This window comes from Centrocercus urophasianus, unplaced genomic scaffold (genome assembly GCF_019232065.1).
Source record: "Centrocercus urophasianus isolate 14NV4802_14NV808 unplaced genomic scaffold, USGS_Curo_1.0 seq_11, whole genome shotgun sequence".
NCBI classification, from domain to species: domain Eukaryota; kingdom Metazoa; phylum Chordata; class Aves; order Galliformes; family Phasianidae; genus Centrocercus; species Centrocercus urophasianus.
This window is the reverse complement of record NW_024884253.1, coordinates 33,872,072-33,898,920: the sequence shown is the minus strand read 5'-3', so window position 1 is coordinate 33,898,920 and position 26,849 is coordinate 33,872,072. Positions and strand designations below refer to the sequence as shown.

The 26,849-nt window shown below is 38.4% G+C and overlaps 1 protein-coding gene across 2 annotated transcripts; it reads left to right on the top strand.

Annotated features, from left to right (window-relative positions):
* Positions 1-1,200: 1,200 nt before the first annotated feature.
* YTHDF3 (YTH N6-methyladenosine RNA binding protein 3) lies at positions 1,201-26,285 on the top strand. 2 transcript variants are annotated; one of them, XM_042838113.1, is made up of 5 exons: positions 1,201-1,303; positions 3,070-3,094; positions 8,156-8,241; positions 9,465-11,057; positions 21,740-26,285. In XM_042838113.1, the coding sequence occupies exons 1-5, from the start codon at positions 1,280-1,282 to the stop codon at positions 21,761-21,763; spliced, it is 1,752 nt and encodes a 583-aa protein (XP_042694047.1). In that variant the 5' UTR covers positions 1,201-1,279; the 3' UTR covers positions 21,764-26,285. The 2 variants fall into 2 exon arrangements, with proteins under 2 accessions (XP_042694047.1, XP_042694054.1); XM_042838120.1 differs by lacking the exon at positions 1,201-1,303 and adding an exon at positions 1,660-2,104.
* The last annotated feature ends 564 nt before the right edge of the window (positions 26,286-26,849 follow it).

Sequence of the window (26,849 nt, the reverse complement as noted above, 5' to 3'; positions counted from 1 at the left end):
ATGATCTTAAAGACTGAATGCAAGAGTCCCACCTGCTTACTAACTGTAGTGCTACAGAGGCAGCAGCACAGTCCTATTTGCTTTGACAGCGTTTTAAGGTGTCATAAGAGAAGATCAGCCTCAAAACTGCAGTTTAAATCCATTGTATTTTGTGATATTTCAAAAAATGCAAATGATTTTTTTTCATACATAAAAACACTCAATGACGATCTTCGCATCAACCCTCATTCTTCTCTTTTATAGTCCAGCCATTTCTTGCTACGTTTTATTTCAGTATCTATTACCCGGATCTTTCATCATCCTTGTTTCCCTCTGGACTCCAGTGGAAAAAAAAAAAAAAGCAGGGTAGGAAAAGGGACTCGAGACAGAAAATGTCTTCAATGATGCAACCCTCTCTTTGCCCAGACCATATCTGCTTACACCACACAGTACAGCATACGAGGCATTCTCTCTTCAGAAGCACAGGTGCTCCCAGGTAGCGGTGGTGCAGCCCAAGCCCCTTTGGCGGCCGACGGCCCGCCCACCAGAAGCACCGCTTGCACTGACGGTCTGCCCAACACCACGTGGAACAAGCACCGCAGGGGCACAACCGCTCAGCCACCACGGCACAAGGAGCCAAACCCACAACTGCCCCACGCTCATGCGCGCTGCCCAGCCGGCTCCCCACTTCAGCGCACCGCAGGTGCTTAGCGGAGCGCGGGAGGCTGACATCCATCGTCTCCCCCCCCCCGCCAGCGTTCCTCAGCTGTCCTTGCGGAGCATGCGCACTACGAGACCGACGGAGGGCGGCGGGAGCGGCGCCGGGCCCTTCCGCCTGAGCCGCGTGGTGCGCATGCGTGCTCCCACCCCACGCGGCACTCGCCCCGCCCCCCGCGCCATTTGAGTCGCTGGCAGCGGGCGCGCGCGGGCCCATTTTCACCCCCACGTGACATGGAGGCGGGGACGGGAAGGGAAAGGTCAGCGGCGTCGCTGGCGCAGGGGGAGCGGAAGGTCAGGGTGCCGCGGAGCGGAAGTGGGAGCCGGAGCCCGTCCGCCATTGTGGGGAAGCGGAGCCCGGAGCAGGGGGGGGGAAGCGGCGCTGCGTGCGGCTGGCCGGCTCCTTCCAGCGGCAGCCCGATCGGCGGCGGCGGCGGCGGCGAATCCAGGCGGCGGCGACAATCAGGCGGCGGCGGGGAGGAGGAGGCGGAGACGAGCGGCGCGGCGGGCGGGCGAGCGGCCCCGGCGTGCGGAATCACTCGAGGCCCAGGCGGAGCGAGGGGATCGCGGCTCCCCGTGAAGAATGTCAGCCACCAGCGTCGATCAGGTACCAGCTGCCCGCACATCGCTCTCTTCTCCTTGCGTCCGGCGCTTGGAGGGCGGCGGCCCGGCGGCCTCCCACTCCGTCCCTCCTCGCCGCCATGGGGAGCGGCGGGCGATCGGCGCCCGCTATGGCGGCCCCTGCCCGGCCCCGGCAGCCCCTATTTATAACCGCCGGGCCGCGCCAGCTCCGCTCCGCCTCCCCGCTGCGGGGCCCAGCCCGGCCTGGCGGCTCTGCGTCTGCCCGCGCCACGAGCGAGCCCTCGGCAGGCCCCGTGGGCGCCCGTTTCCTCTCGCCGTTCCTGGAGCGCTTCTCTCGGCTCTCCCTGGTTTTTTTCCGACTTCTGGTTATCGCTTTCTCTTTTCTTGTCTTCCTCTCTTCGCTCGCGTTTTCTTCTTTCGGGCCTCCTTCTCTGCGACCTCCGCTTCTTCCAGCTGTTCTCCGATTCCTCGCAGGGCTTCGAGGTTTTCTCAGCCTTTGCCAGGCCTTGCTACTCTTCCTCTCTTGGCGAGCGCTTTTCTGCCTTGATCCTCGCTTCCTCCTTGGGCCTCTGCCTCTCCTCCGAAGTTTACTCCTCGCAGCCTCCTTCCCCCCTTTTATTTTCTCTGTGCCTTCAGTGTTTTGTGCCTTTTGTCTCCGTGTATGCTCTCCGGTTTCCTTTTGTGCACTTATTTCTAGCTCAGTGAACTCTTAGCTTTCCTTGCTGACTAGCCTTCCATGGGGCTGCTGCTTCTCAACTTTTTTTTAGTTTTGTGGCTCTTGTTGCTCTCTGTGTGACTGGATGAGTTGTATCCCAGACGATGAGATGTTGGTGTTTCTTAAGGAGGTTTTCCTCTGCTTTTGGGAGGGGGAGGTGACTAATCAGCACAGCTTTAGGTGGAAATGGGTTAAACAGAGACCTAACTGAGACAGCTTATATGCAAGCAAGATGGTGATTTTCTCTAACCTAGCCTAAACTTTCAAACCAGTACTGAATCTTTCAGAGTAAAAATTGCTGGAGAGTAGCAGAGCCAGGGAATCTGCTCATGATTAGTTGTACATGTGCAAGGAGATGAATTAGATTCTAATGGGTTACAAGTTGCTTATTTCTTTTTAAGCTTGTTTTATTTTGTTATAGAGGAATTAAGGTTACCGTAACTCGTTCTTTTATAGTGGTTCTTAGTGAGTGGCAGATTAACAGTGTTTTGTAATGACTAATCCTAAAAAAAAAAATTCTCCTTAAGGTATTATTTTCTTGTGTGAAAGCGTAAACATGGTACCATTTTCTCGATGTAACTGACTGAACAAGGAATGTACAGCTTGTAGTTCAGCTTGCAATATTACTGTATATTCTTTAGTACATTTAAAAGGCAAGGCATTATAGGTTTTTCCCTGATAAGTACCCATCAGTCAGTTTAAATGATGACGTATGATAATGAAGCTCTAGCACTGGCAGTAATCTTAAGCTAACTTTCTTTGTTCTTTTAGGCTATGCTGTGTTTATTGCTTATGTCTCTCAAGGAAGGGCAATCAAAATTCATTTGCTCAGATTTCTGCTGCCGGTTAAGCTTTGCCTGTTTTAAAAGACTGTAGGATATTTTAATGATTTTCAGTGAAATTCTTTCGATTTTAAAACTCTTCAGTTGAGTTTGTACATCAGAGTTTTTTATAATAGCTTGAATTGATATTTAAATTGAAAAGAACTGGTAAACTTGAATTAGCTTGACAAAAACATCAGAAGATTCTAACTGAAATTTTCTGTTTTGCTTTTTTCCCCACTTTCCTATGTACAGAGACCTAAAGGACAGGGAAATAAAGGTAAGTCGATTCACTGTAATTTTGTGTAAATGTCTGATCTTGTTTGTGGAGCTTAATGTTTTCTGAGACAGTTATGGGAAGGGAATGCAGGTATAGGATGTCTTATTTTAGATGAAGACAACAGGAAATTGCATACAAAATATTACTTCCCAGCATTTTTTACAATGGTACAATAGTATGTCAATTTAAATTTTTATTTTTCGAATAGATTATTGGAGTAATAAAATAACAGCTGATTTTTTTAGCTGATGTTGTTTGATATGTTTGCACAATCTCTTTAACAGTATACCTTGGATCTTTCTGTACAGTGAGTGGAATCAGTATACTAGAATCGTCAGGAGGAGTCTTTTGAGCAGCTTCCTTAGCTTGAGGAACACAAGCCATGTGACTGCTTAGTTAGTCATATCTATGAACAGAACACATCACCCTCCTTATTTCAGAAAATATCTTGGCTTTGTCTGTAGAGAATATTTTTGTAGTCTCTTAAGCCTTTTGCTTGTTTGTTTTTACTTTTTTCATTTTTTTTAAACATCTTTGTATTTAAAATAGGGTTTATTCCCTCCCATAGAAACCATCAAGTACTTCACTCTAAAATGCTAGGCCAGTCTGTGTGTGTGACGTATCAGATTATGTCCTGCAGTTATTTCTGGTCTAGAGTTTATCTTTGATATTAAGAAAACAAACAAACAAAACAAAAGGAAGCCAACCCAATAATTTGAGTTTTTTATTTGTGTAGTCAGCACATTTGTGCCAATGAATTTCTTATCTGCTCAGTAAGCTGAGCAGTAGGTTAGTATGCAAACAGCTACCTGTGTGATGCGTTCAGTGTGGTTATTTCTGCATGCAGATTAAAAACGTTTTTGTGGACCTTATGTATCTTTTGACCCTGCTATTTATTATCTGAACTAATCTAACTGTTCTCTATGAAGTGTCATTTAATGTTATCCACACTTATTCTCTTGTTCTGCCTGTGTGCAGGTTATTTACTTCTGTATATACCACTCATGTTGGCATTTGCTTCCTGAATCTTGTTGAATCTAGCCTGTTTCCTTCTAATTTCAACATGCATTCAGTGAAAAATAAATCTGTCTGCCTCCTTAGACCCATTCAGTTTAGTCATTTTTTTCCTGAGTACTTGTTCTCTCATATTGTAGTACTTGTAGAACTTTTTATGATTTTTCTTTGAAGTGGTTATATTTCTGCCCTTTGTATTTCTCTTAAGTGAGAGGACAGTTTCATTTTAGCAAGTAGTTTGTGGCTTTCTGTTCTTCAGATTATGACGTCTACGTTTCCAGAGAAGTTACAGCTATTAGAGAATCATAGAAGTACTTTTTGAACTATTTTTCCAATATATGAATTGGGTGTAAAGTATTGAGCATCTCATTTGAGATACTGTCCTGCAGTTTGTTTAATAATGAAAGTGCACAAGTCAGCATATTTTCTGTGCTGTAACTTGTAAATGCTTCAAAATGTGTAAATTAATACACGGTTTCAACTTGTCAAAATAAGGAGGCTTTTGCATTTCTGAACTTGGGTTTTTAGTGGATTGCATCCTGTTAAATAGCGTACAAGTCTCCTGGTGAGAATATGATATCAATGAAAACTGGAGTGAAACAAACCAATAATCAGCTCAATTCTACTGAAATATAAAGTATGGCAAATAATTTACAAAACTGATTTAATTTGGTGTTAGATTGAAGGGCTTGGAGATCGACGATGGTAGCTCAAGTAGTTGTTGTTAGATCAGATGTTTGTTCAAGAGGATATATTAAGTCAGTGTCAGCAATCCTTACTGTCCAAATGCTAGCAGACAGTAATCTTTTTGAGATGTCATGATATGGTCACAGCTTAAAGGGACCTTGAGGGAGTATGTGTTACTGAGTCAGCACACTAATCTGAAGCTCTGTGCATATGCATAGGAATGGTGATGTTGGGAAGGATTGGGTATGTAAATAAAGTGTTTCTCATGTTGAAATAGGAATACTAAGCCTTCAAATGATATTGAGAATTTGCTCGTATTGTCTAGGAAAATTCTCTTGATGCTTTGTTCTAGTTAGTTAAAAGTAGGTGCCATGTGCTTTCTCTTTTGACCGGAATGTGTGGGATTATACATCTGGGTTATAGAACAGTCTATCAGTCTGTTGGACGTTAACTCCAGTATTTCAGAGACTTGGATCAGTAAATGATTTTATCTTGAAAGTTTTCTTATTGTATTTGTCAAATACTGTACTGTTGACGTAAGACATCAAAACTGATATCATCCAAATGATGTCTTGCAGTGGGGATAAGGAGGACCTGGCATTCCCCAAACTCCCTTTTTCCCTTGCTTTAGTTTTTGCCAACATATTGCACCTATGAAAGGAAGTCCTGATTTGTGTTTACCTGTGTATGTATTTTTGGTTTTGTAGGAGGTTTAAATATAAGACTAGGTTTAAAACAAGAATAGAACACTACAGGTTACGTTTAGTACTTACTACGTACCACATTAATCTGGATGTAGCGACAGCTTCTAGGGAGAAATTTATTCTTCGTACCTTTGGCCATCATTTGTGCAATTTGCTAGTGGTTATTCAAAGGATAGCAACAGTTGAAGGAACATAAGCTTTAAATTCCTTTATTTGATGAGCTGTTTCTTCCTGGTATCTAATTACACTGTGTTTTTAAAAGAATTATGCAGTATTTTCAGGGTTGGACTGATACAGATGCTTTTACTAACTGTAGGTTAGTTTCTGGTAGTATACTTCATCACTGCCCTGTTCAGTTAGAATACTTAATATGAGATTTTGGGTATGAGGCATGCATCTTAATCTGTTTTCTCTTGTTAAATACATGTGTGGGCTGCGTTCTTCATTTTAAACACCTTATGTGAAGTTAGAGTGAAAAGCTAAAGGAACAGTTGTAATGATGCTGTCTCACTGAAAAGTGTATACATTTAGTAGTAGAGATGGCAGCACAGAACTATTTTGTGTTTCTGACTTAAGATCTCAATATAGAATAAACAAGAAAGAAAATACATTTATAAGAATACTGTTAGTTATGGCTGACCAAATCATTATTGTGGGAGACCTTTAGATGCCTCTGAAACGATAAACATGGCTCGTTTAATGAAGATCAGCTGTCAGTGTGAAAAGATTAATTTTGATAGGATTCTAATCTTGGCCTGTAGTTTGTATATTGCTTTATGTGTGGCTGTATGCTTTGAAGAAAGTCATGTTCCTCCTTTTTATTTTTTTGTTATAACAAAATTGTATTTGGGAATGTTGCTGTTTATAGTCTTTGGTTAAGACTAAGCAATGGATATGGCATGGTGTGGAGAAGAGACCTTGAGGATTATTCTCTTGTGTGACTGGGCCAAATGTAAAATGGAATATAGAGTTCCACTCTATGTTTCCACTGTATTTAAGTTCAGGATGATTAGTGACCGCAGCTGAAACTCCTTATTTATGGAAAAACAAACAAAAACTATAATCTTAAATTGTTATTTAATTTAGAAATATTTTTATATCATGTTTTAATACACATTGTGTTCACCTTTGTTAGTCAGAATTGTCTGCAGCTCGTTTACAAACGCTGTCAGTGTATAACGATGGTCAAGTGACCTTCTGAAACCCCAGAAAGACAAATAAAGTGAAAGTTGCTTCCCTCCTTCTCAGGCAATTGCTTTGGAACAAATCTTCTGTTATTTTTTATTAAATTGATTTTTCCATCTCTTGTTACTGCTGTCTGAAGTTAATACATTTTTCCATTTTTTTTCCATATGTTTATATGTATTTCTTTGTTATTTTTCCAGTTAATTTAATTCCCTGAAGACAGCTTGTTACTGAAATCAAATGTGGAAGAAATTGTGAAGTGTCTGGTTTGCAGTGTTAACTTTAGTGGGGGGAAGAACACAACCAAGCAAAAAAAAATATCTTCAAGTATTTTCTATGTAAAAAACAAAAACAGACAAAAAAAAAAAAAACCCTGGAAGATTTAGTTACATAGCTGTGTATACTTTTCAGAAGCTTTTGCTAAAAAGAGAAAAACAGGTGTCAACTTGTATCTGAGTTTTCCCAAGTGTCAGAAGATCTGCTGCTTTGCTGTAACTTCTGATGTCATCAATTCTTAGAGCACTTTATCAATTACTCTAAAGCTTGGTTTCGCCAAACATACTGATAGGTAACAGCAGCAAAAAATGCATTCTGAAAAGCAGTCAATTGTTTTTGAGATTTCTTTGTCTTTCAATTCTATAATTTCAGTCACTATTCTGCTTTGCGCTCTGGAAACAGTGGAGTTTAGTTGAGAGTTCTGCAATTTGACTTTGAACAATAGGGGAGGGGGGGAATTGAGAGATACTTCAAGTAATTTGAGCAACTGGAAAATGCCAAGTAGGTATTAATGCCTTGAATGAAACTAAAAGTAATAAATAGAAAGCTAAGAAGAGCAGATAGGAAGAGATTCCAGTGTCTAATGGCATGTGTGCAGGGAAAGGATAGTAAACTTGTTCCTGGGGACTTGAACTTCTGCTTCTGTCTTTCACTGGCCCCTCTAAACTTGAGATATGTTGCTAATTCAGTGTAGTCTAATAGTTGTGTAGGAATTAGAAAATTAAACAGCTGAAATAGCCCTTCCCTGTTGTATTGGTGGATTGCTGACTTTAATCTTTTCAGGAGAAAGCTATATATTACAGATTTCACTGAACCTATTGAATTTGTGTGATTTAACTGGTCTGCACATTTGCTCTTAATCTGGTACTTCTGGAAACACTGGATTTACTGCCCATGCAAATAAGGTGACTGAAGCTTTTCTGTCTGTGTAGTTCAGAAAATTCCTCCTCCAGGAAAGGAACTCCACCATCAGGAATAGTCTGCTTTGGTTGCAGTCTTTCCAGACCTCTTCTGAGATCTGACTGGGGAGCTTAATGGTCTATTTTCTTTGAACAGAGTAAAGCTTAACAGTAATGTATTGTCTCAATGAAGCATCAGTAGAAGTATTTCATTGAACAGGTGATTAATTGTTACCTATTTTGAAAGTGCATCGTTAGTCTTCCAGAAAGTATATCTAATACAAATATACTTTTAGTTTCAGTACAGAACGGTTCGATTCATCAAAAGGATGCAGTAAATGATGATGATTTTGAGCCATATCTAAGTAGTCAGACAAATCAGGTAAGTGAACATTGCTTACTGTCTCGAAGTTAACTTTGGAGTTTGATGGAATTCCAGACAGTTCATTTTTGAATGATGCTTCTTAACGTTACTTGGCTGAATAGCTGTTGAAATACAGTTTTGTGTCGTATTTTATTTGTATATATAAAACATGAAATAGTTAAAGTTGTCTTAAATTCTGGATAAGATTCTGTTAATAAGCATCATCTGATGTCTCTTGCTCTTGTGTTCCAACTTCAAACCAGTTACAGGAATCTTCAAAAAATGAAAGAAAAACCCAAACATCAAAATAAAACCCTACAGCTTAAATTTGCAGTGAGTTATATTGTGGATGAAGTTCAAAACAACAGTTTCATTGGCTCTGAGAAAATATTAAGTGTGGACATAATTCCCTTTGATGTTAGTAGGAATATCTCACAGTTGGTTGCATAATAGGTTGAAGCTTAATATAACTGGAGTGTGGTATAATGCTTCTGCTGTAATGTTAATGGCTTATTTTCAGAGCTGTGAATTGTCTCTGTAATCAGAAGTTAACATACGTTAAGTTTGTAAGTTGTAGTGGTGTTGAGAGGGAAAGAAAAGACAAATTATTAAAAGACTTTTGAGAACTCTTCCTACTTTCCTGTTTCCTCAAATAACACAATATTAAGGAGGCATTATCTGAGGGATGATAATGTGCTGTGTTTTTTTCCAAAACAATGTCAGAAGTTTGTGGTGGGTAGTCCTTCAACTTCGACTTCGTCATCTAAAGACATAACTGTTGTGATTTCTTAGGAGTCTTGGGATTGGAGTTTGGATTTAGTGAGCAAGCTTTGTTCTGCTAGACCACAGATTGTTCTTAATGGGAATGTTAGTTTGAGTGCTGTTCCTCACGAAACAAAGATGTTCTTGCATTCTTCTTGCTATTATGTTCTGGTAGTTGTCTCCTATTAGACAAATCTTGACAAAAAGCAACAAGAATGCAGAAAAATTAAGTCTTAATTGCAGTTTGTTTCTCTGTTAATGAAACTACAGTTGTTATGACTTGATTTTTTTTTTTAAATGGTTTCTGAAAACATGGCTACTTCCAACAGGTATTTTTACTCATCTTTGTTGCCTTCAGGGAAATGGGGAAAGTTGCAAATTCTTTCATATGATCATTAACAGTGTTTTGGATGGTATTAGAAATACTTTGTCCTGAGCACATAGCTTGTATTGCTGATTTTTGTCTTATTCTCTTGCAGAGTAACAGCTATCCACCAATGTCAGACCCATATATGCCTAGTTATTATGCTCCATCCATTGGATTTCCGTACTCTTTAGGTGAAGCAGCATGGTCAACTGCAGGTGACCCTCCAATGCCATACTTGACAACTTATGGACAGATGAGTAATGGTGAACATCATTACATACCTGATGGTGTATTTAGTCAACCTGGGGCATTAGGAAACACCCCTCCATTTCTTGGGCAGCATGGATTTAATTTTTTTCCTGGGAATGCAGACTTCTCTACATGGGGGACGAGTGGATCTCAGGGACAATCAACGCAAAGCTCTGCTTACAGCAGCAGCTATGGCTATCCACCTAGTTCTCTTGGGAGAGCCATAGCAGATGGACAGGCTGGATTTGGCAGTGATACTCTGAGCAAGGTGCCTGGGATTAGCAGCATTGAGCAAGGCATGACTGGACTGAAAATTGGTGGAGATATGACAGCTGCTGTAACAAAAACTGTAGGTTCAGCTCTGAGCAGTACTGGTATGACAAGTATTGCAGCCAACAGTGTGCCCCCAGTTAGCAGTTCAGCACCTAAACCAACCTCGTGGGCTGCCATTGCAAGGAAGCCTGCTAAACCTCAGCCGAAACTCAAGCCTAAAGGTAATGTGGGCATTGGGGGCCCTGCTGTACCACCACCACCTATAAAACACAACATGAATATTGGAACTTGGGATGACAAGGGGTCAGTGGTAAAAGCTCCCCCAGCCCAACCAGTACTGCCTCCTCAGACCATAATCCAGCAGCCTCAGCCATTAATCCAACCACCAACACTGGTGCAAAGCCAACTGCCTCAACAGCAGCCTCAGCCACAGCAACCACAACAGCAACAAGGACCTCAGCAGCAGGCCCAGCCTCACCAGTTGCAGCAGCAGCAGTTGCAAAACCGCTGGGTAGCGCCTCGTAATAGGGGTGTGGGCTTCAGCCAGAACAACGGAGCTGGCAGTGAAAACTTTGGTTTAGGTGTTGTATCCGTCAGCTCCTCACCTTCTGGTGTGGAAGTGCACCCAGTGCTGGAGAAACTAAAGGCCATAAACAACTACAATCCCAAAGACTTCGATTGGAACCTGAAGAATGGACGCGTGTTTATAATCAAAAGTTATTCAGAGGACGATATTCATCGCTCCATTAAGTACTCTATCTGGTGTAGTACTGAACATGGTAATAAGCGCTTGGATGCTGCTTACCGTTCCTTGAATGGAAAAGGCCCACTCTATTTACTCTTCAGCGTGAATGGCAGTGGACACTTTTGTGGAGTGGCTGAGATGAAGTCTGTTGTGGACTACAATGCATATGCTGGCGTCTGGTCTCAGGATAAGTGGAAGGGCAAGTTTGATGTCAAATGGATCTTTGTCAAAGACGTTCCCAATAACCAACTGCGGCATATTCGCTTGGAAAACAATGACAACAAACCAGTTACCAATTCGAGGGACACTCAAGAAGTACCCCTAGAAAAAGCCAAGCAAGTGCTTAAAATAATTGCTACTTTCAAGCATACCACCTCAATCTTTGATGACTTTGCACATTATGAAAAGCGTCAAGAAGAGGAGGAAGCCATGCGTAGGGTAAGAAAACCAGTATTATAGTAGCTTTCCTGTATTTTCGGTTCTTGGTGGCCTTGTTATTTCATACAGCTGAAATTTCTCGGTGTAAGTGTCGAGTCAGAACTTGGTGCTTTTTCACCAAGGTGTATATACCTGATATAATTAGTTCTTAATGAAAAGAATAACTTTCTTGAACCTGTGTTAATAAAACAAGTTATGTGTTTAACTGCAGTGCTAACATTGGCATGCGTAAGATGACTTCTGAGTGTTTCACAAAATGAACAAAAATGGAATTGAGTGCATTATCCCTAACTGTAGTCCCCCAGTTTAGACACCTTCTAGTTTCTGTATCATTGAAGAAACATGAAATTATAGATGAAGTTAACATTATTTACCATATAAATTAAAATTCTGCTTTAATAAACTTTTAACAAGCTTATTGTGAAGAGTAGATTTTCTCATTGATTCAGTTTGTCTTTTGTAGGTTTCTGAAATATGTGAGTGATATAATGATGACTTATGCAGTGTCAGAATTATATTTTGGGCAATTCTGATAGTGCAATTAAAAATATACATAGCTTGTTTCTGTGATTAAAAGTGTACCTGTGATAATTTTGGAGGTTCAGCATTTCAGAAAATCAGAAAAGGCAAAAATACTTGCACTTTAAACTGTTTTACAGTACTTGCTTGTCAGATTAACTCTACCACCACTAAGAACTGTTCCATTCACCATTAGTCTCAATATTTACTTTTGCTATATTTTTTTTCCGGACTTGCTACTGTAACAGTAAATACATGATTTATCACATGTTTAGAACTACTTCAGGGATCTGGAATTACTTTACCTAGTTAATTGATATTCAGAAGTGTGAATTTGCATCAGTGGGCTTTTGCTCTCGGTTCATCCATCACACCACTTCCTGAGTAAAAATACCCTTAAGTCTATGGTTTATGCAAATTAGGAGACTTGTGGGATATGAAGTCCTGAATTTGTTCTTGTTTGAAGCTGCCATCGTTTTGACTGCATAAGAATTTCACCTGCTGCACTATCTCCTTATCTCTGTTAGGTTAGGTCCAACCTCTTCTGCCATACTGCCAGCATCCACCTCACCGTGGATGCCAGCATTCACCATGGGCCAACATAATAAAGAAGGAGGCATTAATTTCAGAGCATTCCTTTTTTTTTTTTAAATAATTTTTAAGAGCACTGGTGTTCTAAATCAGTACTGCTACTTCTGTGCCATCTTGATGATGGGATATTGGACCACGATCTTATCTAATATTCTAAGGGAAAAATTCTGACTTTTGCAAGTTTTAGTACAACTTTATGGTTTTAGTAATGTTTCAGAAAGGCAAGACTAAGTGTTTCTCTGTAGCATTCATGTGTCAGAAGTGCCTTAAATTCTGATGGTTCAAGACACTTTATGAAGACCTTGCTGACTTCAAAAGTAGAGCAGATACTTTTGTGAAAGAACTTAACAAAAGAGTCATAATTCAGAGGTGTCCTAGCAGCTGTTTTATTTGTGGTTTGTATCCTTCTACAGTAGGTAAAATCCATGATGTGTACTGGGGGGGAGGGACTGAGCATGGATTTAGTAATGTTTCTGTGTATTTTAAGTATCAGTGTACTAAACTCAGCATTTACTAGGTCTCTATCTACATGACTGTGATTGTGCATTTTATGTAATAAAGGAAATTGCTCTTTAATATTTTCAGTGATGCATACAGTATCTGTATGACTCAAGTACTGAACTTTACATTTCTCTATTAATACAGCTGCTTTTTCCAGTTCTAGTGAAAGCAATACTTGTCACAGTATTTTCACAATGGATGTTGATTTTTATACAACAGTGAACAACTTCTTTTTCTGGTAAATTACAAAAAATGAGTTTAGAACTGCGTATCTTGGATGTCAGGGGCAAGTTCTTCACAGAGAGAGTGGTGAGGTGCTGGAACAGGCTGCACAGAGAGGTTGTGGATGCTCTGTTCCTGGAAGTGTTCAAGGCCAGGTTGGATGGGGCCCTGGGCAGCCTGGTCTAGTACCAGATCTGGAGGATGGTGACCTTGCTTGTGGCAGGGTGGTTGGAACTTGATGTTCCTTGGGGTCCCTTCCAATTCAAACCATTCTGTGATTCTGTGTCTACAAGTGAGATTTCCTTTTTGAAGATGTACTTCAGACATGCCTGAAGCAAATTTATACAATTTGTAGCATTACTTGGGTTGGAAGGGATCTTAAATATCATCTAGTTTCAACTCCCTGTATTGGGCAGGGTTGTTCCTCACCAGATCAGGCTGCCCAGGGCCCTAACTTAGAATATAGGAAGTCCAAATTAAACTAATTCCCTTAAAAACTAGTGTTGGTTTAAAACCTCTAGGTTTCTTCTTGTTCTGTTATGGTACAGTATAGAAACTACTTATCCTGAAGCTGTAAACATTCACTTGTTAACTCCTTCATGGTTCAAGCGTGGTTTAGAAATGCAGTAATTACTATTGTAAGCTCTGTTTTATGGTTAGTTGAGTAATCCTTTATTACCTAGGGTCATCTAAGTTTGTGGAGCCATATACAAATTAGTATGCTTCTTTCTGCCAATAGAATTGTAAAGTCCATGCACGTTGAATTAATGCCTTTTTTCTGTGGCAGCTGTGGTTGTTTCTGTCATAAGTTTTCTTTTTGCAGTTGATAAAAAAGTAAATGCATCAGATGGTAGTAGTCACTTGCATTTTCTTCCAAGACTGGTTACTCATTCATTGTTGCAAAGATGGTAGCAAAATTTCCTACAGTCAGCAATCTAAATAAAGCAGCAGCATCTGATTTATAGATGTTATTTTACTTTATAATTGTTCATCCCAGCTAACTTATTTGAAAGTAATTGGTCATAAAAAATTAATCTGAACAACTCAGGGGAATCAATAATTAATTTTTAATATGACTTGTCATTGTTTTGTTCAAGTTATGGCAGCATACTTGCAAAAGTGCAATGAATGAGACTTCCTTAACTTTGCATTTGATACAGGTTGCTTCAAAGTGTAATTATTAGAACTGCTGTATCAGTCACTGCTTGATGTGACCCTGCTGTCATCCAGATATGTAAAAGTAGGATTGGAAACAAACTTGTGCTGCACTCACATTTTTCTTATTGCTGAGGTTCTAGTATCCTATTTTAAATGTATTGGGTGCTAAGTTCTTTACCAAGAGAGTGGTGAGGTGCTGGAACAGGCTGCCCAGAGAGGTTGTGGATGCCCCATCCCTGGGGGTGTTCAAAGCCAGGTTGGATCGGGCCCTGAGTATCCTGGTGTAGTATTAAGTGTGGAGGTTGGTGGGTCCTCCTGCCTGTGGCGGGGGTTGGAGCTTTGATGATCCTTGAGGTCCCTTCCAACCCAATCCATTCTACGATTCTGTATCTTTTCATCTAAGGAACTAACAGGCTCCTTTTTCACGAGTTTTGTCAGTGGTAGGTTGAAATCTGAAATCTGCGTTAGTCGCATTAGTCCTTAGTTTGAATTACTGCTTGGTGGTTGTGGTGTAAGCGTGCGTGATTGAAGACTGTCCAAAAACATGTTGGATTGTCTTTCAACAGAAAGCAGTAGAAATATGATGTATTAAAAAAAAAAAAGTTGAGCTTAAAAGCTTAAAATATGCTGTTTAAGAGTATGTAATTACAGTAGGAAAATAAGTTGCAAAAAATCTGTTGTATTATTCACCTGACCATCAGTAAATATGTAGGTCAAAATGAAGCCTGGCTTTGATTAAAAAATAACAACAAAAGCAAAACAAACAACCAAGCACACAGAGCCCCACCAGCCAAGTAAACAAATAACCTACCCCCAAACTAACAGTTGTTGAAATATTACAAGGTTTTCACTCACCCACAGGGGGTGACTTCTGAAAAGTGTAGTTTTCTGTTGTTTGAGGACCTCTTTTGGTGCAGCTTAGTATTGAATTCTACTTCTTGTAGCATATGGTGGACAGAAGGTCATGATTCCTCATAATTGTAGAATGCTGACTTAGTAACAGAGCATGAAATTGTTTTATTGTAACAGTCCTGACAAATAATTATTATCTGTAGGAGATGAAATCAGTATAATCTCAGCTGCTTATCTAATTTGCATTTGGAGTTTTTTTTCTTTACAGGAAACTTTTAAATGGCAGGTGAATATTTGCTATGTTAGTTTTCTGCGTTGCACTACACACCTTGTTATAGGAGTGCTCATATAGCCAGAACTTTCTGACTCAGAGTAATTTCATATTTTTTCCTTCATTGTGATAGCAGTGTGGCTGCTGTTTCTCTGATAAGCTGTCTTATCAGATGATAGTGTTGAACAACATGTTAAACAATATATCTTTCTACTCTAGGACATTGCTATCTTTATGCTTGATTAGATATTTCTAAAAAATATATAGTATGGGAACGAGGAAAGTGAGGAAACAAGTATGAGCTGTTATCACTTTCCTCCTGCTCCAGCCCATTCGACTATGTCAAGCTCTGATATAAGCACATAATCCTTGCACAAGTGAAAGAAAACAGTTAGACTAGCATTTTTAATGTAGGTAATTGGTAGTAGTACTGTCATCTTGTACTGCTTTTTTTGTGTGTGCTAAAGATTCAGAACAGTAAGTGAGATTTTCTGGTATCTTGTGAGAAATGCATTTGCTTTATACTTCTCAGATTTTGAGGGTTATTTCAGAATTTTCTTGAACTTGCTGCATATCTACAGTTTTTTTTTTTCTTTATAAATAAGAGTGGTATTGAAGGTGTAATGTCTATTGCAAGAAAAAAAATAACAGGCTGGGAAGTTTTGCTGTTAATGTGCATAAGATGAAGGGTATCCCTGGTTTTGGGAGAAGAGAATTATTTGGGGCAAGCGGAATTTATACACTGATCTGGAATTTTTTCATCCTTTGGTGATGCGTAGCTCCTGTGCCTTAATATGCTTCAGCATTGTGAGTCATTTAGGAGCAGCTGAAAATGATCTGCAAGTTTTCTTACAGGCATATGAATTTCAGTGCCTGTGTTTTCTGCGCATTTGGCTGAGACAGTTGTTCATGTTCAGAGTTGATGTGTAAAGTTTATTACAGGATAAAGTTGATGTGGAGAGATTTGGATATTAAAAGGTGTACCACTAATATATGTTGACTGTGTAAGGATTTAAGTAGTGATATAGCCTGCCTTTCTGTTGTAAGGAAAAAGGTGTTGCGGCAGGGGAAGTCCAGTATTGAAGTGTTGAATGAAAGAGCTGAAATGCAATTAAGCTCGCAGGTAGTCTTAGTTTCAAAAGAGACTTAAATGGATTTTTTTCCTTTGTCTTTTTGATTTGAAATTCCTGTCTGTGGGATGAGGACTTCAGAGACTTTTCTACTGAGCAGAATGACCAAATTTCTTTTGTTAAATACAGACCCCTATCGGAAAAGCTAGGAACATCAACTGAGTGGTTTGCTTGGATGCTATGAGGCAAATCATTTTTGGAATCTAATGGTTTAATATTCATAAATATGAAGGTAGCTCCTTAAAACAAAACTCTGAACTTGAATTGAGTGTGGTCTGTGATAACTGCAGTGTTTCTGAATGTTCTGTTGAAGTTCTTGGTTGTTTTTTGTTGTTCATGTGAGCAATTCTAAGCTTCTTCCAGAGCAGAAGCAGATCCGTGATTGTTCACGAGTAGCCTTTCACATCCTGCTCAGATGAATCTGTTGAGAACAAATTGACTGGAACACTATGCTTTTCCTGCAGCTTGCAAGAAGTGTGACAAAATGTGTCTGCATAGGAGAGTCCACAACCTCCATGACTTCACTCTGCTTCAGCGTTGTATCATTAATTCATGTCAGAGGTGGACTAGTTAGGAGAAAGTCAAGCATAGTTTGTTAGTGGTGCTTTAATGCAAAAGCCAACAAACCAACAGTCAAAAACGATATGAAGCTTAAATAACTAGAAATACTGTTTCTACAGATTGAATTGAACTTAATTATTGAGGTTTAGTATGAAGGTTGATTGGTTTTAATCTTCACAATCATCTGAAATCATGGATTACGTTGTTGTTTTTTTTTTTTATCAGATGAACTGTTTGAGCCAGGTTCCATGTAAGTGCCTGGTAGTGTTCTTAACAGGAGAGGTAATTATGATTACTGTTGTGCTTCTCTACCTAGGGTCATATTCAGCTGTGAGAATGTAAGCAATCTTGTATGTTAATTCCATTTTCATATGGAATATAATGAAAAAGTGAGATAAACTATGTTCGTGATTCTTTATGACAGATTTTAAATTGAAATAGTAATTTGAGTTGCAGATTGTAATTTCTGTTATATGTACACAGAGAGTTAGTGGTGAGGCTTAAAGAAAGACTGAGAAGTTCTTCCCCAGAGTATTGACTCTGCAGTGGAAACTGCAGTGGATGTCATTTCTCTTCTAAGGCTATTCTAGATTCTTTAGCAGAGTTGTTAAATAAAGTCTTGTTTTTGTTGCCCATGGGTTTCTGACTAGAAGTAACAAAGATGTCAGTCATCTAATTGCTTTCTGCAGTTCTTTCTTACATCAGATACCTGTTCCAAGGCCTGGAAAGTCAGTATTACACAGTTTCTTTTTTTACTTTTTAATGAGCTTCCTCCAATGGCTATGTTGTAGCTAATTAAAATCTGATATTTCAACATGTATTGCACTGTAGGGAAGCACTTGCTATGTCTAGTTAGAATTGGCCAATCCATCACTGACAATATCCATCTGGGAAAACAAGACTGGAAGAGCTTTTCTGATGATGGAGTTTAAGTTTGGTTTTTGCAGAACATTTCTTTGTGGTTTGTTGTTACATAGTATCTTTAAATCAGTTAAGTTTTTTTCTCCACCTCTGCCTTATGAATGTTCATACCTTGTTATTTAGTGTGCTGTGAAAGTTCAGATGTAAATTCATAGTTTTCTTAAGCATAACAAAATATAGAATGTTATGTCTGTTCCACTAAGATTGCTCTGCTCAAATATAGTTTACCACGATGATTGTAATATTTACAGTTTTGCTGTTGCTGAATCTTTCTGAGGTTAAAATAAGTAAAATGCCATCAAAATTAATATGGAAAATAAGAATTCTGGATTTTGCAGCTTTTCAGACTTTCCCAGCATTCATATGCTTATTTGCTGTCTGGAACTCTAATGATCTACAACAGCAGGGTCTTGGATGAGTATTAATTCATATGGTTTACTGGAAAAGTTGGAGCTCTGGAGTTTTAAAATTTCATTTGACATCCTTGATTTTTAATTTGTTTTACTTTTCATGTTGAAATAAGAAATAGAAGAAACTAAATGTTTGGGAGGAGGTGGTACCTGAGTGCTTAATTTCTGGGTTCATGTAAGGCTTTAGAGGTCCTTCCCAAGTGATCTTCCCTTCACAGATTCCCAGAATCACTAGAAGTGCTACTTAGATATGCTTAAGTAATTTTTATCTGGTTGTAAGATAATCTATCTTCAGATTTACCCTCTCTCTGGAATTTGAGATGTTGATATTTCACAGAGCTTTAGAAGTTTCATTAACAGATGGCTGATGAGATCCTTGCTATAAATGAGCTAAACTATTTCTAGCATTTTTTGCTTTTCTCAGAAATCTGTTCTTGGTTGTGGTCTCGAGCACTGAGGTCAGACCTGGGTTTCTGCTGTCCCATTGTAATGATACACTGGGGTGCAGTGAATGGCAGATTATGGCTGAAGCCATCAATAAATGAGATTTCATGAGCTTTGTGGCTTTTTCTCGCCATCTTTACAGCTGTCTGTTCCACCTCTGCCAGGTGTTCCAGCCTGCACAGTAGGGTTGGCAGACGTGTGTGCCTGCACTTCCCTTCACAGAATGCAGTCTGACATGTTTGCTTACATTGCAGATGAACATGAAGATTAAATCGAAGTCTGCACTGAAGCAACTAAAATATGCTGCGTGTTCCCTTTTGAAACTGCTGTAAGAATGCTGTCTCTTGATGGGGGCAAAGCAGAGAGCTTCAAGCATGAACATTTTAAAGATTGCAGCATGATACACAAGTTCTGCAGAGGGTTTTTTTTGCAAGTATAGCTGATCATGCTGGAGTTGAATACATGGGGATACTACCTGCAATTTGTGCAAGTTTGCAACCCCAAATAGCTTTAAAAATGGGTACCTTGAAATGTTCACACCTCCATCTGTCATAAAATAAGCAAAAGTCCTTCCTTCACTCTGAACTTCAGTTTGTAGGACCTTAGGGGGGGAAGTGCATCTTAAGGCTGAAGCAGTTCTTTTTGTTAGGTTTCCACTTCAATTTTGCTACTGAAAATTAGCATTTTTCATTTCACCTGTTTTGGGCAAGAAATTCCAGAAAGTAGTGTTATACATCTCAGCAGTTTCTTTCAAATCAGATCAGAGCATATTTTTGTTGCTTTCAAGGTTGAAATTTTGTTGGCATAGAGGTTTTTTTAAATCTGAGGATAAATGGCATTGTGATTGCTTTTCAGCACAAGATCTTCCAATTTCTGCACCGAACTCAAAATTGAACGTGCATTGCTGTGCTGCTCATTACATATCTTTCTTTACTCTAAACTGAGGCATGTTTCTTATGCCTAAACCTTTTTAGGTTCACCTTGATTTAGTTTTGTCAGTTTGTGTAGAAAGTTGTTTGCATGCATGAAGCTTGCTTACCACATGGCCTTTTGCTAGCAGTTACTGCTAACCAGCTGTTCCATTCCCACATAGTTCTAAATCAAATGCTTGATTACTTTCCATTTCTGCTCATAAACTCCACCCAAAGCTGGGTAACCTTACTGTGGCAGATTGGGAAGTAAAGCAGGCTGTGCTGGCCTTTGGCAGGGAATGTGAATTGACCTGAGAAGCTTTTTACTCTAGGATGCTGAGTTTTGGAAAAGATCTTACTCATCTGAATATAAGAAGAGAGAGAGCAGGTTGGAGTGCAGAGAGACACTGTGAAGTCAGCTTGACTAAATGGTTACCTGGGAATGAAGGAAAACTGATGATGCTACTTTTGTGTAGATAGTATTTTAAATTGAAAAAATTTTGATACATCGTTATTTAACACTGCAGTTTTGTAGGCTGCTGTAATACAGCAGTAGTGGCTCTCAGCACTTGGCAGTTAAGTCTGCTCATAGTACAGCAATAATCTAAGATGTACATAAGCAGGCTGTTTTTGCATGCTTTATGTACATAGGCATGAGGCCCAGTGATCATGTGTTTTTAGCCTAGAGATACTCTTAACATACCAACATGTATTAATTTAATGACTGATAGCATCAATCTCATTTTAAAATCGCTGTGCAAATATTGGCCATGCATCTCTGAACTAGGAAAAAGAATATTGTGGAATAATGCTAATTTTGCTCCTTAAATATACTGAAGTTCTGTCCTAGAGTTTGGAACAAGCAAGTTGCATAGCTGCTGAGACAGTGAGATTACTGTCTCAGTGACCAAGTGCTCTGCAAACCTTACATTTTTGGTATTCATTTTGAAGCAGCCTTGAAGCAGAAGTCTGTCTTGAGGAAGACTAGGTAATCAACTGTTGTCTAGGAACTATTTCAATGTTTTGTATACTCTTATTATAATGTCTTTTTGTGAGAATTTATTTGGGATTATGTGTGAATTTTCACTTTCCCTAAGTAGTTTCTAGCATAATAAAGTTTCAGCATGATACCAGATAGTGGTTTTGAATCGTTCAAATGCCTCCTGGTTTATTTTGGTTTTCCTTGCTATGTTTGTGTTCCAATTATAACATCCTGTGTAATGCAATAATAAAAACACTGGAAATGAGCTCTGTTTTCTTTTAAATGAGGCAGGGAGCTATCTCTTCCAGAAAGCATTATCAAACATTTACATAACTTGCTCAGTGATACATTTAAAAAAAAAAATAAAATAAAAATCTAATGGAAGAAAATTTCTAAGTTTCCTAGAGTCAAACTGTAGTGTCTTTCTGCAGTCTGATTAGCAAGATACATAATGAAGGCAAGGAAGAATAATCGTTCGTTCTTTTCCTACAGATCATAATACTTAATTGTATGTTTATCTTAAAGAAAATGATGAATCATTGAAAACGTTACTCCTCTGTTAGTCTTGTAACACAGTGGAAGATTCTATTAGTCTCTGGTAGAGATACAGTGAAATTAATAGTGTTTACATTGTTTATCTTTCTTTACACATGTGACATATTGCATTATACTAAATGTAGCATCTTACACTTCTGTGGTGGCTTTGAGGTGAATGTCAGCCTGATTTGCAAGTGAGGCTTGCATTTGAGTGGTTTCTGTCATTGTTTATTGTTATCTTGTTTTTGTTTGTCTTTACCCAGCCGTTCCTACCTCACTCTTTTTGTAAGCAACTTCTAGACAAAAAATATTGTATGGTTGGCCTTTTTCATTTTATCTTGTCATCACAGCACCATGTTTGCATGGAGGAAGAAGTACTGGTGCAACTTGTTCCTTTACCTTTTGATCTTAAGTGCATCAAAATGTTTACCATAGTAGTCTTTGATTAAGATATCTGGGAGCATGATCTTTGTGTTTTCATTTATTTAATATCTACTGTAGAGAGAAAATGTACATAGAGATGGTTGTAAAGCTATAAAGTTAGAAGTCCTTGAAAGCTAGTTGCTCGATTTTAGAGAATTCACAATGCTACTGCTTTAATGAGAGGAAAGCAAGTAATGTTCAACTTTGTGTATTAACACGATTTCCCTCTTTGTTTTTGTTTTCTTTCAGGAGAGGAATAGAAACAAACAATAACTGTATGGAGATATCCTGCTAGAATTACAACACTAATGATGTAGACTCTGGAAATGCCTAATATGTCTAAGAAGACGTTATTAAAGCTTTTTTCTGCTTAAGGTGACATCTTTGAACACTTTAACACGAAATTGACTCTTCTTGTAATGGTTCTCATCAGTGCATCTGCCCTTATACTCTCTCACCAAACACACTTGAGAACTGTACCTTCGTCAAGCACTTTCTGTCCTGAAGCTTTTACCAGTATCTGCTGTCTTTTGTATTTATGCATCCTAGCTAAGGCACAGGAGACTGAACGAATGCAAGGATTCATTAACTCTTTGAATTTGTTAAATACTAACATTTAACCATTAGAAGTGGTTCAATGATGTGAGATTCACATTGCTTCAACTTAATTTTTTTTCTTTGTAGTTTTTTTAATTGTCAGATTTTAGCTATTCAACAGATTAAAAGCAAATCATGCCATATTTAGTCCTGGAGTAAAACTCAAGTCTAAATGTTCATGTGAAAATTATTGTAGTAATCTTTTAAAATGGCAAAGCAACTTTAAGCTGCAGTTTAGCCAAATGAAACGTAACATAAAATTATATTAGAATGACATTTCCCTTGTTTCAAACTGTTTGGTGTAAGAGAATATTAATATGCAGCTTGGTGGACACCACCAGTTAATGCACATTTCTTTATTTTTTTTCTGTAACATGTATACTGAAAAAAGTGCATTTGTCTGAGGAACTGTTCGTTTGCTACCACTCGATGAATCTCAGTTTTGAGTAAATGTACCTCAGTCTAAATCAGACTTTTTATGACCTTTATAACTACATTTAAAATCTTTAATTCCTATTTCTGGGTGTTTGCAAGCCTGACAGATTGCTATCATGAAAGTGAAAATTTACTCCTCTAGGTGATTCACTAGCTAAATAAACATAATTCTTGTTTAGCAAGCATATACTGTTCTCAAAGTTTTTTGTTTCACTTACCCAACATTGAGGTGTTTTCCCCTGTCTACTGTTAAAAATATTGGAAAAAAAAAAAAAACACAACCCTTGATCCATGGAGAAGACATAGCCATTTTATCAAGATTTTTGTTAGAAAACAAGGAATTTTAGAATTCTTATTAAACTGGTTACTGCTCTACTAGCTTTTAACTCCTCAAATTGTATCCTTTGTTTCAGTTCATGTAGCCACATGCATTCTATCTTCTGGAAGAGAATATTAGAAAAATGTTAAGCAGGTGTATTGACTGTATGAAATACTGAGCAGCCTGTACCAAACTCCATGGATAGCTTTCTCTTTTTAGAAAGACAGTGTAGAAGTCAGATATGTTATAGCTTAAAATAGCAATACGGCGTATTATTTGAACGTTTCATGTCTTAATGTCCAGCACAGATGTTTATATTGTTTTGAGCCCTTCATTTACAGATTCCGGCAATCAAAGTTCTGAAGCTTAAGTGGTATAACTTTGTTTTGAATACAGAGTTTTGCTGGATTTTAGTTTTTCTCAGGCCCCAGCTCTCTTCTGACTTTGCATATATAAAACAGTCAATAGATGCTATTTCTTACTCATTATTGTAAATATTTGAGAATGAGGAGTAGCAGATATGAATCTTAATTTTTACTGCTTGTTTTCTGCAAACTCAGAGGGAAGCAGCTTTCATATTTTGGAAAGAAGCAGCAATCTCACTTAAGTGCAGATTAGGTGAGGAAGGGAAAGGCTAAGCTCTTATTATGTGAGGAGACTAGAAGAGAGTTTTCAAGCCCCAAACCTTATGAAATTGGCTTCAGTTCCAAAATCCCTGCTTCCCTGTTTTTTGTTTCTTGCTAATAAATTTTGTAGGTATTTGTTTCCCTCTGTTGGCTGACCTATGGATTACTGCGTGTTGTTCCAACTGTGACTGACCATTTGAAGTGGCAAAGATCAATATTCAAAGAATGTAGTCCTTCTGATAATCCTTCAAGGGAGCAGCATGCTTCTACTTCTTTGTTGCAAAAATATCAGGAAAATGCACAGATGTTTCCAGTAAAAGAAAGCTACTGTTAGTCAGGTATTCAGGATTTGATTGCATGTGCAACCTTACTTTGCTTCTGCTGCAGTATTCATATTTTTGCAGACTTAAAGTATTTCCTGCTTTAGCCCTCGCCTCTTTTATTCTATAGCATGAGCATTGCTCTGGGATTGAATCAGACTTAGAATAAAATGAGTTTGTTACTTTGCAGACTTTGAAAGCTTGGCAAATGAGAAGGGATTGTAACAGAAGGAGGTGATCACATTTAGAGAGCTGTGACAGTTCTTATGCTGTTCCAGGATTGTTAGTTGATCTACGAATAGAAGAGTTTAATTGCTGATGGTATTAGTCATGTTGTGACCGACTTGCAGACTGCTGAGAGTTTAGTATGTGCAGCTGAAATTAAAAGGAGTTTTATGTGCATATAAAGTGCTGTAAAAATAGTATATACTGTTGTAATATACAGCTGTGGAGTGCTGTACTGGTTAATGGACACATGACACTGCTAGCCTTCAGCTTCCTTATGCACGAGCCATTTTCCTCCAGAAAGAAAAGGAATGGTGCTTAATATCTCAAATAAATGTAGAAATACTTTTTTTGGTCTCATTTTTTTTTTTTTTTTTTTTTTTTTCCCCCCCGATACAGTGAAGCTGTGTTAATGGCTGCTTGCTCACAGTGAAGTTGGTAGAACCCCACTTCTGTTCCTGATTCTGCCTCCTCTGTGTCAGCATTTGTTTTCCTGTGGTCCATACTGAACCAGTTAAATCAGCAGAAAATTTCTTAACTGTCTGAACAGTGAGGTTAAACATTTATGAGGGAGATGTTGGGAGGGGAAGGAAGAAAGCTTTTCCTTTCAGGAGCAATGCTGAACAGGCACTGCTGATTGTAACTGCATGCTCACCAGTAGACAAACCACATACAGTAGTATTGTGAAAACTGCAGATTTCCCCCCAAAAAAAAGAAAAAAAAAGTAAAAAAAAAAACACCCAAAAAGCTGTTTATAGTATAAGATTAAGTTTGCGTACAATGGAATAAAATGTTATTGCACCTCTAGTGCAGGAGGAGTGTAAAAATGCTGAATATTCTCCATTTTGAGTACTTTTCCCACTTTAAACACATCTGACAAGTCATAGAGAAAGGATTGCTGAAAGACTTGACCTGCCTTATTGTACAAATTGAGACAAATCAACGTTGTGTGAGCTTTGCTAATCTTTGAGTATGTCTTGTCTTTGTAATATCAGCATCTTTAATGTAGTGGGTTTTTGGTGTTTGACAAGAAATAAACCCTGTCAATTGAATGCTCAGGTTGCTGACTTAAGCAAAACATGGGTGCTACTTTATTATTAAAAGATTTGGATTGGGAAAGCCTCAATATTCACAGCTAGACAAAATTCACTGCTTCGTGTCTTCTGTTTTTCTAGGCTTAATTTTATCAAGTACCATTTTTGCTGTACATCCTCTTGCTTTTTTCTCCTTGGATACTCTTGACAGTTTCAAAGCACTGTCTGCAAAGTTTAGACGCAAAAACCCCTTGCCAAAATCATTTTCAGCCCAGACAAATCCACCAAACATGGTGAGCTTTTAAGTCAAGTGCAAAAAAACTTGGTGTATCGAAGAAAGTATGTTAGTTATTTTTCATTACTTAGTCAAAATTCTGCTTTGAAGTTACTTTCTATGCAGTACAAGTGTTTCCACACCTGAAACATGTTCTTTTAAACAAATTCTTTTTATTTCAGTGCATCTTTTTCCTATTTGAAACTGCCAATTTCACTGAAAATGTTGAAGCAACAGTGTTTAGAATTCCGTAAATAGCGTTATTTTTGTTTTGGCCCTTTTGCAGCTAAGTTTCTGAAATTATTGTTCTTTCACAAGAAGATATTTAAATATTTGAGATTATTCTAGTAGAGTGTGAAAATCCAGTGTGGAGCGTCTTCTAATTTTCTGCTGCACTCATTTTTAAGTAAATAATCCCAGGCATTCAAATATAAGTAACTCTTTATGAAGAAATGACTTTCATGTGGTTTTCAAGGCCATTAGAACTAATTTATGCTGCCAATTTATATTATGGAACTACACTCCTACTTTCTATGTCTTTATTCTTTTGACAGGTGGAGGTCAATATAGTTTAATGATAAATTGAGAGAATAAGAGGAGTTCTGTTAAGTTGCAAAAGAAGCTGGTTTACATTTTTGTTTTTATATGAATTAGCGTACAGTAACTTAAATGAAAACCTTGCATGATAATTGACAATTTGATCTTAATTTTTTTTTTTTTTTTTTTTGAAACTTTCAGTGAAAGTAACCTCTTCATGTTCTCATTTAATCTATTTTCAGCCTGGCATGTAAGCTGTAGTTTGTGGGAGAGGAATGAATTATTCCATGAGTTATAGGAAACTTAAGTTTGGCTTCATTTAAAACTATGATACTAGTGTACAGCTGACATGTTTTCATTAAAGCATCTGTTCTATATTGTCTATTCTACTTTATATACTTGAATAAAGTGCATTTGAATATGGTGAATATTGGCCTTTCAGTTCATGAAGTTAAATTTCTAACTATTCCTGGCTTTTGACAGTATTTAACGTCCCATAAAAATCCTGAAATGTTAATTATATACTCATTGTTCAGGGATCTCTAACCCAAATGCTACTAATAACACATGTAACATTTGTTTATTAATGTTCCATTATATGCATAATGTTTGTTACCACTTATCTGACCTAGTCCTTCCCCAGATGTAGAAGTGTGACAATAGAAGTCAGGCACAAGTCGGATGTCTCTTTCAGTTTCCCTCTGCATTGCAGGAGGAATATCTGCCATAATGCAAGCAGAGAGCATAAATGGGTTGGTCTTCAGATATCTTCCTGCAGCATTTCACTCTTTCTTACACCTTCAGGAAGCAATGAATTCCTTTCTTCCATTAAAGTAAGCATTCCTTTCCATTTCCCCATTCCTTTTGGGATGACTCCAGTGTCTGCTGCTATCTTGGGAAGTGTGGCCATGGATGCATTTTCTGAAATCCACAAAAATGTTCCTGACTCATTGATTTCCCTTTCTGAACAAAAGAAATCTGCTAGCAGAGTT

Excerpts from the sequence above, each read along its gene's own strand:
- YTHDF3 (XM_042838113.1), top strand. The coding sequence starts at position 1,280 with ATGTCAGCCACCAGCGTCGATCAG. Across the intron at positions 3,095-8,155 it reads TAAAGGACAGGGAAATAAAG|TTTCAGTACAGAACGGTTCG; the intron begins GTAAGTCGATTC and ends ATATACTTTTAG. Across the intron at positions 11,058-21,739 it reads AGGAGGAAGCCATGCGTAGG|GAGAGGAATAGAAACAAACA; the intron begins GTAAGAAAACCA and ends GTTTTCTTTCAG.